At 37.4% G+C, this 12556-nt stretch overlaps 1 protein-coding gene across 50 annotated transcripts in view; it reads right to left on the bottom strand.

The window, feature by feature from the left end:
- The window catches only part of NUDT6 (nudix hydrolase 6), a 68943-nt gene that overhangs the window by 54531 nt on the left and 1856 nt on the right, over nucleotides 1–12556 (bottom strand). For 47 of the 50 annotated variants that reach the window (XM_084973034.1, XM_084973031.1, XM_084973035.1 and 44 more), the window contains 2 exons: nucleotides 9586–9789; nucleotides 4092–4147 (listed from right to left, as the gene is read on the bottom strand). In XM_084973034.1, the coding sequence (XP_084829160.1) occupies nucleotides 4092–4147; nucleotides 9586–9789 (260 nt within the window). The remainder of the gene's footprint in view (nucleotides 1–4091; nucleotides 4148–9585; nucleotides 9790–12556) is intronic. The other 3 variants (XM_084973014.1, XM_084973013.1, XM_084973012.1) reach the window with 1 other exon arrangement.

The following is a 12556-nucleotide window of genomic DNA, read 5'->3' as shown; positions in this document are numbered from 1 at the left end:
TATAATATTGGAGAGAATATAAAACAATGAGCTCTTTTATATATAGAAACTGATACAACCACTTTGAAAGTGCAAATTGAAGTTGAAAATATGCTATGACATAGCAACTTTACTCCAACTTTTATACTCCAGAAATGGATACATTTTTGCTCTAAAAGACATGTAAGAGGAATGTTTATAAACAATATTTTTCTTTTTTCTTATCTTTTTAGGGCAGCATCTGCGGCATATGGAGGTTCCCAGATAGGGGGCGAATCAGAGCTATTGCTGCCGGCCTACACCACAGCCACAGCAATACCAGATCTGAGCAGTGTCTGCAACCTACACCATAGCTCATGTCAATGCCAGAGCCTTAACCCACTAAATGAGGTCAGGAATGGAGCCCACAACCTCATGGTTCCTAGTCAGATTCATTTCCACTGTGCCACGATGGGAACTCCAACAATATTTTTCTTAATAGATAGATGAGAATGGAAACAACCCAAGTGTCCATTAACAAAAATCAATAAATTATGACATTCTCATGCAATGGAATCATATATCGAAAAGATTATGAACAACTAATGCTCCAACATAATGAGCTTCAAATAAAAATAATGCTTAAGACTGGGGAATGGAAAAAGGGTGGTGATTAAGATGGACACAATGGAGAGTTTTGGGCTGTTGGAAGAGTTCTATTTCTTGAGTTGGGAGGTGTTTCCTGGTATACTTATTTTTTTGTGGCTTATCAAGCTATGCACATATAATTTCTGCATTTTTTATGTGTGTTATGCCTAAATTACCATTTTCTTAATGAAAAGTATATATGCATAACAACATTCATTGCGGCATTGTCTATAATGTCACTGGATTCATCAGTTACGGTATCAGTTAAATAAATTGGGGTATATTGAGAAAAAAAAAAAGAAACCATAACCTTACAAAAATCTATGGGATGCAGCAAAAGCTGTACTTGGGAAGTTCACAGTGATACAGGCTTTCCTCAAGAAACAAGAAAAATCTTAAACCACCACGCCTACTACCTAAAATAATAATTAAAAAAAAGAACAACAACAGAAAAACCCCCAAAATTAGCAGTAGGCTTGGATTGCCGCGGAGGCATAGGTTTGACCTGCAGCCTGGCACAGTGGGTTAAAGGATCCAGTGTTGCCGAAGCTGTAGCGTAGGTTGGAGCTGTGGCTCAGATTCAATTCCTGGCCTGGGAACTTCCATATGCTATCCGGGTGGACATAAACAAAACAAAAAGCAAAAAAAAAAAAAAAAAACCAAAAACCAAAAACAAACAAACAAAAAACACCCCATAATATAGATCAATGGAACAGAAACAGAGACCCCAGAATTAAACCCATATGTATGGTCACTTAATTTATGAAAAAGGAGGCAAGAATGTTCAATAGAGAAAAGACAATCTCTTCAACAGGTGGTGTTGGGAAAGCTGGACAGGTAAATGTAAATCAGTGAAATTAGAGCACTGCTTCATACCATATACAAAAATCAACTCAAAGTGGTTTAAAGGATTAAATATATAAGATATGACCTCATAAAACTCCTAGAAGAACATATGCAAAACATTCTCTGACATAAATCACAGCAATATTTTCTTAGACCATCCTACCAAGGCAAAAGAAATAAAAGAAAAAAATAGGCCAACTGAGACCTAATCAAACTTAAAACCTTTTGCACAGCAAAGGAAATCATAAACAAAATGAAAAGACAACCCACAACATAGGAGAAAATATCTGCCAACAATGTTACTAACAATGGGTTAAAAATGTTCAAGCAGCTCATATAACTCAATATTAGAAAACAAATAACCCACCTAAAAAATGGTGGGCACAAGACCTGAACAGATATTTTTCCAAAGAAGACATTTAGATGGCCAACAGGCACATAAAAAGATGCTCTTCAATGCTAATTATTGGAGAAATGCAAATGAAAACTACAGTGAGGTAGCACCTCACTCATCAGAATAACCATCTTTAAAAAGTCTATAAATAACAGGGAGTTCCCGTCTGGCACAGTGGTTAATGGATCTGACTAGGAACCATGAGGTTGCAGGTTCGATCCCCGGCCTTGCTCAGTGGGTTAAGGATCCGGTGTTGCCATGAGCTGTGGTGTAGGTTGCAGACACAGCTTGGATTCTGCATTGCTGTGGTGGCGTAGGCCAGTGGCTACAGCTCCGATTAGACCCCTAGCCTGGGAACCTCCATATGCCGCAGGAGCGGCCCTAGAAAAGGCAAAAAGACAAAAAATAAAATAAAATAAAAAGTCTATAAATAACAAATGCTGAAGAGGGTGTGGAGAAAAGGGAACCCTCCTACATTGTTTGTGGGACTGTAAATTGGTGCAGCCATTATGGAAAACTGTATGGAGCTTCCTTAAAAAAGGTAAAAACAGAGTTGCCATGTGATCCAGCAATCTTACTCCTGGGCCTATATCTGGAGAAAACTAATTCAAAAGGATACATGCCCCTCAATATTATAGCCAAGTTTTTGCCCATCAATAGATAAATGGATAAAGAAGATGTGGTATGTGTACACACACACACAATGGAATATTAGCCACAAAAAAGAATGAAATACTGTCATTTGCAGCAACATGGTTGGACCTAGAGAATATTAGTGAGGTAAGTCAGACAAAGACAAATATTTTAAGATACCATCTGTATATGGAATCTAAAAAATAATAGAAATAAATCTATATACAAACAGAAACAGACTCAGAGACATGGGGGAAAGGGGGAGGGATAAATTAGAGGTATGAGATTAACATATACAAAATAGCTACAGAAGAGAGATAAACAACAAGAACCTACTGAAGAGCACAGTGAACTACACTCAGTATCTTATAATAACCTATAATGGGAAGTAATCTGAAAAAAAATACATAGAACAATCCCTTTGCTATATACCTGAAACTAACAAAATACTGTAAATCAACCACGCTTCTATAGGAAAAAACTAGAAAAAAAAAAATTGTGCCACTCCCTGCACTCCTGGCCACAATGAACTTTTACATTATTTCTACTCTATGTAGAATGGGCTGAATGTTCCCCACTTCTGTTGCTCCCCCATCCACCCCCTGCCACTACCAGTTTTTATGTTGAATTCTAATCTCCAATGTGATGATATTATGAAGTGGGGCCTTTGGGAGGTCATCATGTCATGTGAATGCCTTAGGAGTGGGAGTAGGGCTCTTATATAAGGATCTCAGAGTTCCCTTGGCCTTTCTACCAAAGGACACAGGGAGATGGACCTCTACAAACCAGGAAGTAGGACATCACCAGACACCAAATCTGTCAGTGCCTTCATGTTGGTCTTCAGAGCCTCCAGAACTATGATAAATAAACATTTGTTTCTTTGCTTTAGCTACCCTGTCTATGGTTATTTTTGTTAGAGCAGGCGGAATGGACTAAGACATCATGTCTGCCCTTCTGAATTCCGTGCCTTTATATATACAATTCTAATTTTCTCAGTCTGTTTTTCTACTTCCCCACCCTGTCTTGTTTTGTCTTTTGCCTGGAAGCTCCAATTCATTGTTCAAAACCCTGTTTAAATGTTACCTGTAAAGAGACATCTTTAGGGGCTTTTTAAAGGCAAAGTTAATTGCTACCCATCTGTTGTACGACTGCTTTCCCAAATGCATAAGTCACAGGACATCAGGAATACCGTCTTACTAATCTTTGTATTCTCAGCACTGAGATCAGAATAGGAAGGAGTTTAATGAATGCTCAATGAATGGAAAAATATCTTTTTTGGGGGGGGCAAACTTGTGGCATATGGAGGTTCCCATGCTAGAAGAATATCCTGATGGCCTGTAAGAAACAAAGTTGTCTTCCCAATTAAATACAGCCAATTATAATTTTCCTGTAGTCAAAAATGATAGATAGTGAGCATCGCTGAGGTTACTCTGACATTTTCAAGGCCCGAGTAAGTGCTTTTTGGATTAAGTATCCATATGATCTATAACTGCTTAGAAAATGACTTTTAAAATATCTTTCTGTAATCCTTGAAGCATATCCAAATTTCTACATTTTTCTCTAGAGAGAACTAAACATTTAGAATGCAATTTATAAAGCAGAGGCAACTTACTTTATTTCGATCTTGTACAACCAGTATTTTTTTAGTATTTTCATCGAATACAGCTCCTGTAAGGGGAAAAAAAAGATAATTAAGAATCATGAATTTCATTCACCTTAGACTCCTCCTACACTATTATTGCTGGTCATCAAAATCCTACCCATCCTCGAAGGCCTAGTTCAAATAAACATCTCATCCGTGAAGAGTTGTAAAACCTCTACAGCAAGAAGCTGGTTGCTCAGTTGTAGAGGTTCTTTTAATGACTTAAGTGTACCAATGATGGTGCTAGCATGTGCTAACTTGTAGGATAATCACCTGTATCTCCTTCTTCAGAACATCTATTCCTGATGATACAGTTAATTAATTTATCCTTTTTTAGTACTTAAGTGTCTAATTTTAAGTGTTTAAAAATATTTACTGAATAAATGATTTTTCCATTCTCATTTTTATTTCTTGAATCACAGTGTTTAAAACATAGGTTGTGCTCCCTGTTGATCCTAATCTCAAATATCTTAATATTCAGTTCCCTAAAGCCACTTCAATTTCTTTACCATTTTAACTTTTTAAACACACAACTTTGTAACTTACTAATATATTGCTTTGGAATACTTATGTTATATTTTTAAAGTTCTAGCCTATTCTTTCATTTATTCATTCATTACATTGCCCAGCCCAGTAGGCATTTTACTATATGTTAGAGGCTCAAAAATAAACTTTTTTTTCTCTTTGGGTAATCCTGGGTCAAAAGCATAAATGATACTTTAATGATTTATATTGGGCTCCTTCAAATGCTACAATTTAAAAATATTTGTGGGAGTTCCCATTGTGGCTCAGTGGGTTACAAACCCGACTAGTATCCATGATATGGTTCAATCCCTGGCCTTGCTCAGTGGGTTAAGAATCTGGCGTTGCCATGAGTCGTGGTATAGGTCACAGACATGGCTCAGATCTGACATTGCTGTGGATGTGATGAAGGCTGGCAGCTGGAGCTCCGATTCGAATCCCAGCCTGGGAACTTCCATATGCCACAGATGTAGCCCTACAAAATCAAGAAAATAAATAAATGAAAGAAAAATATTTGTATCCACGTAATGCGGGAAGATATTGTCCAAAAGATATTTTTTTACTTATTCAGCCATTCTTTTAATATTAATTGAGCTCCTTATATAATACATGTAGGTTTTATATATAGTATATTAACTGAGATCCTATTACTCATTAGTGGTGAACAAAACGAAATTCCCTATCCTTTTGTGGCTCACATTCTGGTGTATGTTTGAGGAGGCGACAAGCAAATAAAAAATAAATGATATAGAACAATGAGGTGATGAATGCTACGTAGAGACAACATTTAGAAGGGAATAGATATGTGCAACACAAGGAAAAATAACTTTCTCTAAAATTAAAACACATTTTAGTATTTCAAAGCAGGAAGGAAAACCACAAAGTGAAATATAATTAACATTAATGTTGGTTTCTATTAGAAAATAAAAACTATAATAGAATTTACAAGGGATAGAATGGATAGCATGCCAAGGAAATGCCAAGGAAACCTACTCCTAAATTTTAACAATTTGAACTTTTCCCTAATTCAGTATAAACATGAGCGACTGTTAAACACAATATGAGCGACCCCTGCTGGTCACACCATAAAAGTTAAATAAACCCAAAGAAATCAGGGCTAATATTACAGGTATTGTACTAAGTGCCTTCTCTGCATTATCTCAGCTATTCCTCGTCATAATCCTATGAGTGGTATAATTTTGAGCACCCAAATTCACACAGCCCTAAAACTGACATCTCGTCTGGCTGGATCCCAAGCGGGCATTCTTCTCACTGTACAACACTACACTTGCCTTTTCAGAGGCTGATTCTACTTGAAGATCTATCCCAGCATTCATTCAAGAGATATTTATTGAGCACCTACTTTATACCAGACACTATGTTTAGCCTGAGGATAAAGTGGTCGACAAATCAAACAATTGCCTTCAGGGAGTTTACATTACTGTGGGAGAAATTAAGTACATTATTTAATTTCAGATTGTGGTAAGTGCTATAAAGAAAAACAGAGCTGGCCAAAGGATGATGGGATTGGCATATGGGAAGACCCTATTTTAAGCAGGAAGGTTAGGGGCCTTTTTTTTTTTGGTCTTTTACCTTTTCTAGGCTGTACCTGCGGCATATGGAGGTTCCCAGCAATGCGGGATCTGAGCTGTGTCTGCGACCTACAGCACAGCTCATGGCAATGCCAGATCCTTAACCCACTGAGCAAGACCAGGGACTGAACTCACAACCTCATGGTTCCTAGTTGGATTTGTAAACCATTGAGCCACCATAGGAGCTCCGTGAGGGACTTTTCTGAGGTGGAAATATTTGAGTAAAAACCTCAGCTCTAAAGAGCTAGATAAATAAAGCTCTGGGGAAGGGCACTGAGGAGGAGGAGCCAATAGTTTAAAGGCTCTGAGAGAGATAAATGCTTGCTGTTTGAAGAACAGAAAGCAAGCCACTATATTCCCATGTAAGGGAGGAAATATTTTTTTCCTCTATCCATTTAGGTTCTGTCTGAGACCTGTGAGTTGAAATGACAAAAAACACATTAATGGATAAACTGTATATAAATTTTATTTGATGTTAACGTTTTCACGTGGTCCAGTGTAGGGGTGGAGGGCTCCATAGAAAGAAGTGAAAATCCTCCTAAAGTAGTTAGGGGCTTATGTATCACTTTAACAAGGAGGGATAAATTGTGGAGAAAGGACAAAAGAAAAAGAGATATATGGGGAAAAAAATAGAATATAAGGGTTGTTTTATTTATTTATTAATTTGGAGGGGGTATTTTTAGGGGCACACCCAAGGCACATGGAGGTTCCCAGGCTAGGGGTCAAATCGGAGCTGTAGTTGCTGGCCGACACCACAGCCACAGCAATGTGGGACCAGTGCTGGATCTGCGACCTACACCACAGCTCATGGCGATGACGGATCCTTAACCCACTGAGCGAGGCCAGGGATTGAACCTGTGTCGTCATGGATGCTAGCCAGATTCATTTCCGCTGAGCCACGACAGGAACTCCATATGATTGTTTTAAAAAAGTTTGTACAGACTCATCTCAGTGTCAACTCCCCATCTCCAGTGGTAAAGAATGTTCTCCTCTTCATGGTACAACAAATTTATGCCCCGCTTTTAGGTAGAAACAGGGAAGCAGAGAGCCTTTCCTGCATTTGCTGTTTCCCGTTGTCTTCAGGTCAAAATAATCGATATGCCAAAGTGGCATGATGTGGGGTATAATGTTCCGACTTACTTCACCAGCCACACCTACCTTCTGTTCCTAATAACAACAAATGTCAACTATTTTTTCTTTACCTAAAAAAACTCCTGAAACTTTCTAGAACAATTTCTTACATTATCTTCCCAGTCCAACAGCCACTTCAAATCTTAGTTACTCTTCAAGACTCTGGTCATAGTTTCAGATCTCTCATTCCCTGAACTCCTATGGTATATCTTAACTGTAATATAAAATACAGTACTTAGGAGTTCCCCTAGTGGCTCAGTGGTTAACAAACCCGTCTAGTATCCATGAGATTGTTGGTTCGATTCCTGGCCTCGCTCACTGGGCTAAGGATCGGTATTGACGTGAGTTGTGTGTAGGTCACAGACGCGGCTAGGATCTCGAGTTGCTGTGGCTGTGGTGGAGGCCTGAAGCTATAGCTCCAATTCAACCCCTAGCCTGGGAACTACCATGTGCCACAGGTGTGGCCCTAAAAAAGACAAAAAATAAAAAATAAAATAAAATACAGTATTTAGTTATAAAAACAAGCCCTAGTCCTACATAGGACACTCTTTATGCATATATTACTAATTCTGTAGTAATAATGTGGAACTCAAATTTCAAAGTCTATACCAATGAATTGATAATTATTTGGATGACTTTCCAATGAAGTGGGAGGCTGTCATCAAATTATCAAGTTGCCTTCTGAGGTAGAGCTGAATGGAAAGTTTCCCAAATGCCTCTACTTGCTATAGGGGAGTAAGCCCACAAAGAAAACAATGGAAAACAATGTTTTCTAATCCCTGAACAACTTTTTTTTTTTTTTTTTTTCTGTCTTTTTTAGGGCTGCACCCATGGCATATGGAGAGTCCCAGGCTAGGGATCTAATCGGAGCTGTTGCTGCCAGCCTACGCCAGAGCCACAGCAATGCCAGATCTGGGCCACATTTGCGACCTGCACCGCAGCTCACAGCAACGCCAGATCCTTAACCCACTGAGTGAGGCCAGGGATCGAACCTGCAACTTCATGGTTCCTAGTTGGATTTGTTTCTGCTGCTCCACAACGGGAACTCCTGAACAACTTCTTTAAAAGATTTCAAAGATGCAAACTACCTTTTAAAACTCTTGTAAATTACACAAAGGCAAATAATAGTGTTATTATTAAATTACTAATTAATACATATTACTGCTCTAAGTTATTTAAAATCATAAAGATTCTTTCCCATTTTTTGTTTTTCTGGAAATCTAGGTATTTGCTTAACCTGGTTCTCAAACAGTAGTCCTAGGACAAGCTGTAGTAGCAGAGAACTTGTTAGAAATGCAATTCTTGAGCCCCATTCCAGACCATCTGAATAAGAAACTCTTGGGGCTGGGGCTCACCAATTTGCTTTAACAAGCCCTCCAGGTGATTTTGATGCACTCTACAAATTGATATCTCCTATCTTAACGTAAAGCAAATCTTCTCTCAAGACTATGTCTCTGAAACTAATCGGTGTTCTCAAAAATTCTATATTTAAATTAAGCTATTTTAAACAACTGTTTGGCACAATGACTTAATGTAAATGTCTAACAAGTGATGTTCAAATCACTGAAAAACTGGTTTGCTTTACATTAAAAGTTCTTTTATTAATTCATATAATTAGGACTAACATGTTTTACCGTAATGAAATGAATCTATTCCCTGATTCCAAATCGGTGTTACTATTTCAGTAGTTAAGTTCACATATCTGTGTAAAACATATTCAAACATATCTTTTGGAAAACTGAACACTAAACTTGCTTGTTCTCTGTGATTCCCTCTGCTGACTCATAATGCAAACTTCATCTATTTGAAAATACTGTGTTAGGAGTTCCCGTCGGGGCTCAGTGGTTAACGAATCCGACTAGAAACCATGTGGACGCACGTTCGATCCCTGGCCTTGCTCAGTGGGTTAAGGATCCGGCGTTGCTGTGAGCTGTGGTATAGGTCGCAGACGTGCCTCGGATCCTTCGGTTGCTGTGGCTCTGGTGTAGGCCAGCGGCTGCAGCTCCGATTCGACCCCTAGCCTAGGAATCTCCATATGCCACAGGAGCAGCCCTAGAAAAAGGCAAACAAACAAACAAACAAGCAAAAAATACTGTGTTAGAGTTCCCAGGAGAAGAATAATTTAATCAAATTGTTCATTCTATGTAACATCACTCAGCTGTAAAAAGAAATTGGGTGAATCTCTAAGTTATTTCTGTTTATCATTAGTTTGAACTGACCTGCAACTCCCACTTGATGTGTAGCATATCCTGGTAACCTGCTGGGCCCTTTTCCCAGCCACAGGGTCAGGGTAGATGAATCTGATTCTGCGTGGTGAAAGCAGAAGCCCAGGGAAGCGGCAGGGGCAATAAATCGGCTTTGGAAGATGGGAATGTGCAGCCATACCGCTACCCTACCTTCCGATCTCCATTTCTGTATTGCAGCTAAAACACAGAAGATAAACATCTGTAAATATTTTCCAGTGAGAGGAGATTAAATTAAGACTTATCTTCCTCCTCTAGGAAGCCATCTTTAAGCTCCATTTCCCTTATTAATTAACTCTTTTGGGGCTGGGGATATCCCCCATGTTTTATAATATTTAGTATTTTGTTCATTTGTTTCTCCACCAGACTGAATTCCTTGAAAATAAAGTTAATATACTGATGATCTTCATATTCACATCATCTGACACAATACTTGGCACATAATTGGTACTAACTGTAGAATGAACAAACGGATTTAAATAAAATACCAGTTCAATGCTGTTCCTTTTAATAATCTTAGTTTTAATCTTTACAAATAACTTACGTGCGTCTCTTTATTTTTCTTTTAAAAGTCCTGTCATTCACATATATGCATGCGTGTGTGTATGCATACACATTTATTTTCTTTTATATATTTCAAGATGGTTAAAAATATACCTTTGTTTTTAAACAATGTATGGTAGTTCAAGAAAATTTTGAAAGTAAAGTATAATGAATAAGTCAAAATTTCACATTAGGACACAGTAATAAAATTTAAAATTTTGATGTTTTTCCATAAATATAATTTTGGAATTGAAATAAGTCCAAATAAATCATATTGTATTTAGTTTACATATTATATTGTAAACATTTTGCTGTCATTAAAATTCTTAATGAACATTTTTATGACTGCATAATATTCCTTATATAGATATACCATAATTTAACCAACCTCCTACCCTTGGATATTTAGACTGTTCCTAATTTTTATTTATCATAAATAATACCATGATGAACATGAAGCAGACTTTCTGTCTTTGACTTTAAATTCTCTTACTCTGTCAATTAAGATTGAGCCAGGGAAAAAGGATGCCAGTATTTATCTGACCCTTACTAAATTCCAGGCATTTTAGATACACTAGTTCATTAAATTATCACAATAAAAAAGGGCAAGTATTATCATCTAATTTATAGGTGAAGAAATGAATACTTCACAGTTTTAGAAAAACTTGTCAGACCACTGTCTCTATCTACCATCTCACTTAATCTTAACAATAACCCTAAAAAGTATGTGTAGAGAGATGGGGAAAGATTTGATTATTTACTTATTAGATTCCTTTCTCTTGTCTTTTACATCCTCTGCAGTAAGCACCTTCCCCGTTAAGGACCATGTTTCTCTACCTGACAAGTCGGTGTGCCTAACACAGTGACAGACAAGTTGGGAGCCTTAATTTAACAGATTTCTTAATTTGGGCCTATGGCATCTCCTCAGATCCTTCTCACCTGGATCTTTCTCTGATCAAATCTGTTTTAAAATTGACATAGAATTACATAAAGTGAAATGGACAAGTCTTAAGCGAACATCTGATGAGTTTTGACATATGCATACACCTCTGCGACCCACACTCATGATTACAGAGTATCTCTATTATTCCAGAGAGTTGCTATGTCCTCCTTCCCAATCATGACAATCAAAAAACCTGAAGTTCTGAACCTACAGTCACTTTTTTACTGTTTTTTAACTTTACACTGATTGACTCCATCCACTCCCACTTCTTCAGTTAACAACTATTCAAGGATGTTTGCCCAATCCTGACTTCACTGAACACTGATTTTTTCTGCTCTCCAGCTGCCCTCAGACATTTCTTGAAGGCTGCCATTGCAAACTTCATGCCTATGTTCAAGACTGACTCCTACACACTCCACCCCAACCTCATTTTATTTATAGGCATATTTCTGGCACCAATGCTTCAAGTCTCAGAATCATTCTTTTAATTCATTTTCTTTCTCTGATAAACTTCTAATACTTTTTCCTTCTCTATCCCTCACTTCTTTGATAAGCTTTCCTTACATGCTCTCCACAGAGAACCTAAGGATTCTGCTCTAGATTTACTAGAGCTTATTATACATTTCCTAATGATATCTCTTGTTATCTATTTCTAATCCTAATTAATATTTTGTGTATTTGCAATCCTGAAGGTTAACATAAGATTACACACTGGGGCTCAATTCATATTTATTAATGACTGGGTTTGTTTAAAGCCACACAGCTAATGAGTGACATAGCAAGGAGTAGAACCAAGGTTATTTCCTCACTTATGCAGATATATATGAAGCTCAACAACATATTACCTGTTCATTCATCTAACTTTACAGTTATCAATAACAGGAACAATAAAGCAACAGACTTCATGTGTAAAGGTACTTAACAACTCTTGCTAATACATTATATACAATCAGTCCAATTTACTCGAATAGATTTGGATTTAATGGGCTTTCTTCTCAGGTTATTTTAGTTTATTTTTATAGGCAATACGATTAGGTTTTGTTTGACTCAATGACAACTAGCAATGGCACTTAACGGTGCTGTAAGAACACATTCTAGAGCCAGAGGAAGTTAATCTGTCTCAGTACCATCATCCCTGAAATGAGGATAATAGTACATACCACACAAGTTGTTATGAGAATTAAATGAATCTGTATTCATGAAGTTTTAAAAAGTGTCTAGCACTTAGTGCAATTGCATTAAAAAGTTACAAAAAGCATATGGTACTTCAAAGTTTATAAATTAGTTTCATGTAATTTATCTCTGATCACATCTATCCAGTAAAGTAATTAGAGCTAGCATTATTCACATAAGCAACCTAAGATAAAAATATTTTCAGTGGTGATTTGCCTAATGGCTGGCTAGCTGTGTGGCAGAATCTGGGACTTGAAACTTGGGTGTGGGACTCCAAACCCAACCCAC

The sequence above is a fragment of the Sus scrofa genome, chromosome 8 (assembly GCF_054392235.1).
Source record: "Sus scrofa isolate SSC_HxYL_T2T_F1_AM1 chromosome 8, Sscrofa_HxYL_maternal_Yorkshire_Landrace_v2.0, whole genome shotgun sequence".
Classification (NCBI taxonomy): Eukaryota; Metazoa; Chordata; class Mammalia; order Artiodactyla; family Suidae; genus Sus; species Sus scrofa.
The sequence above is the reverse complement of the archived record's forward strand: the minus strand, read 5'-3'. Positions and strand labels throughout refer to the sequence as shown.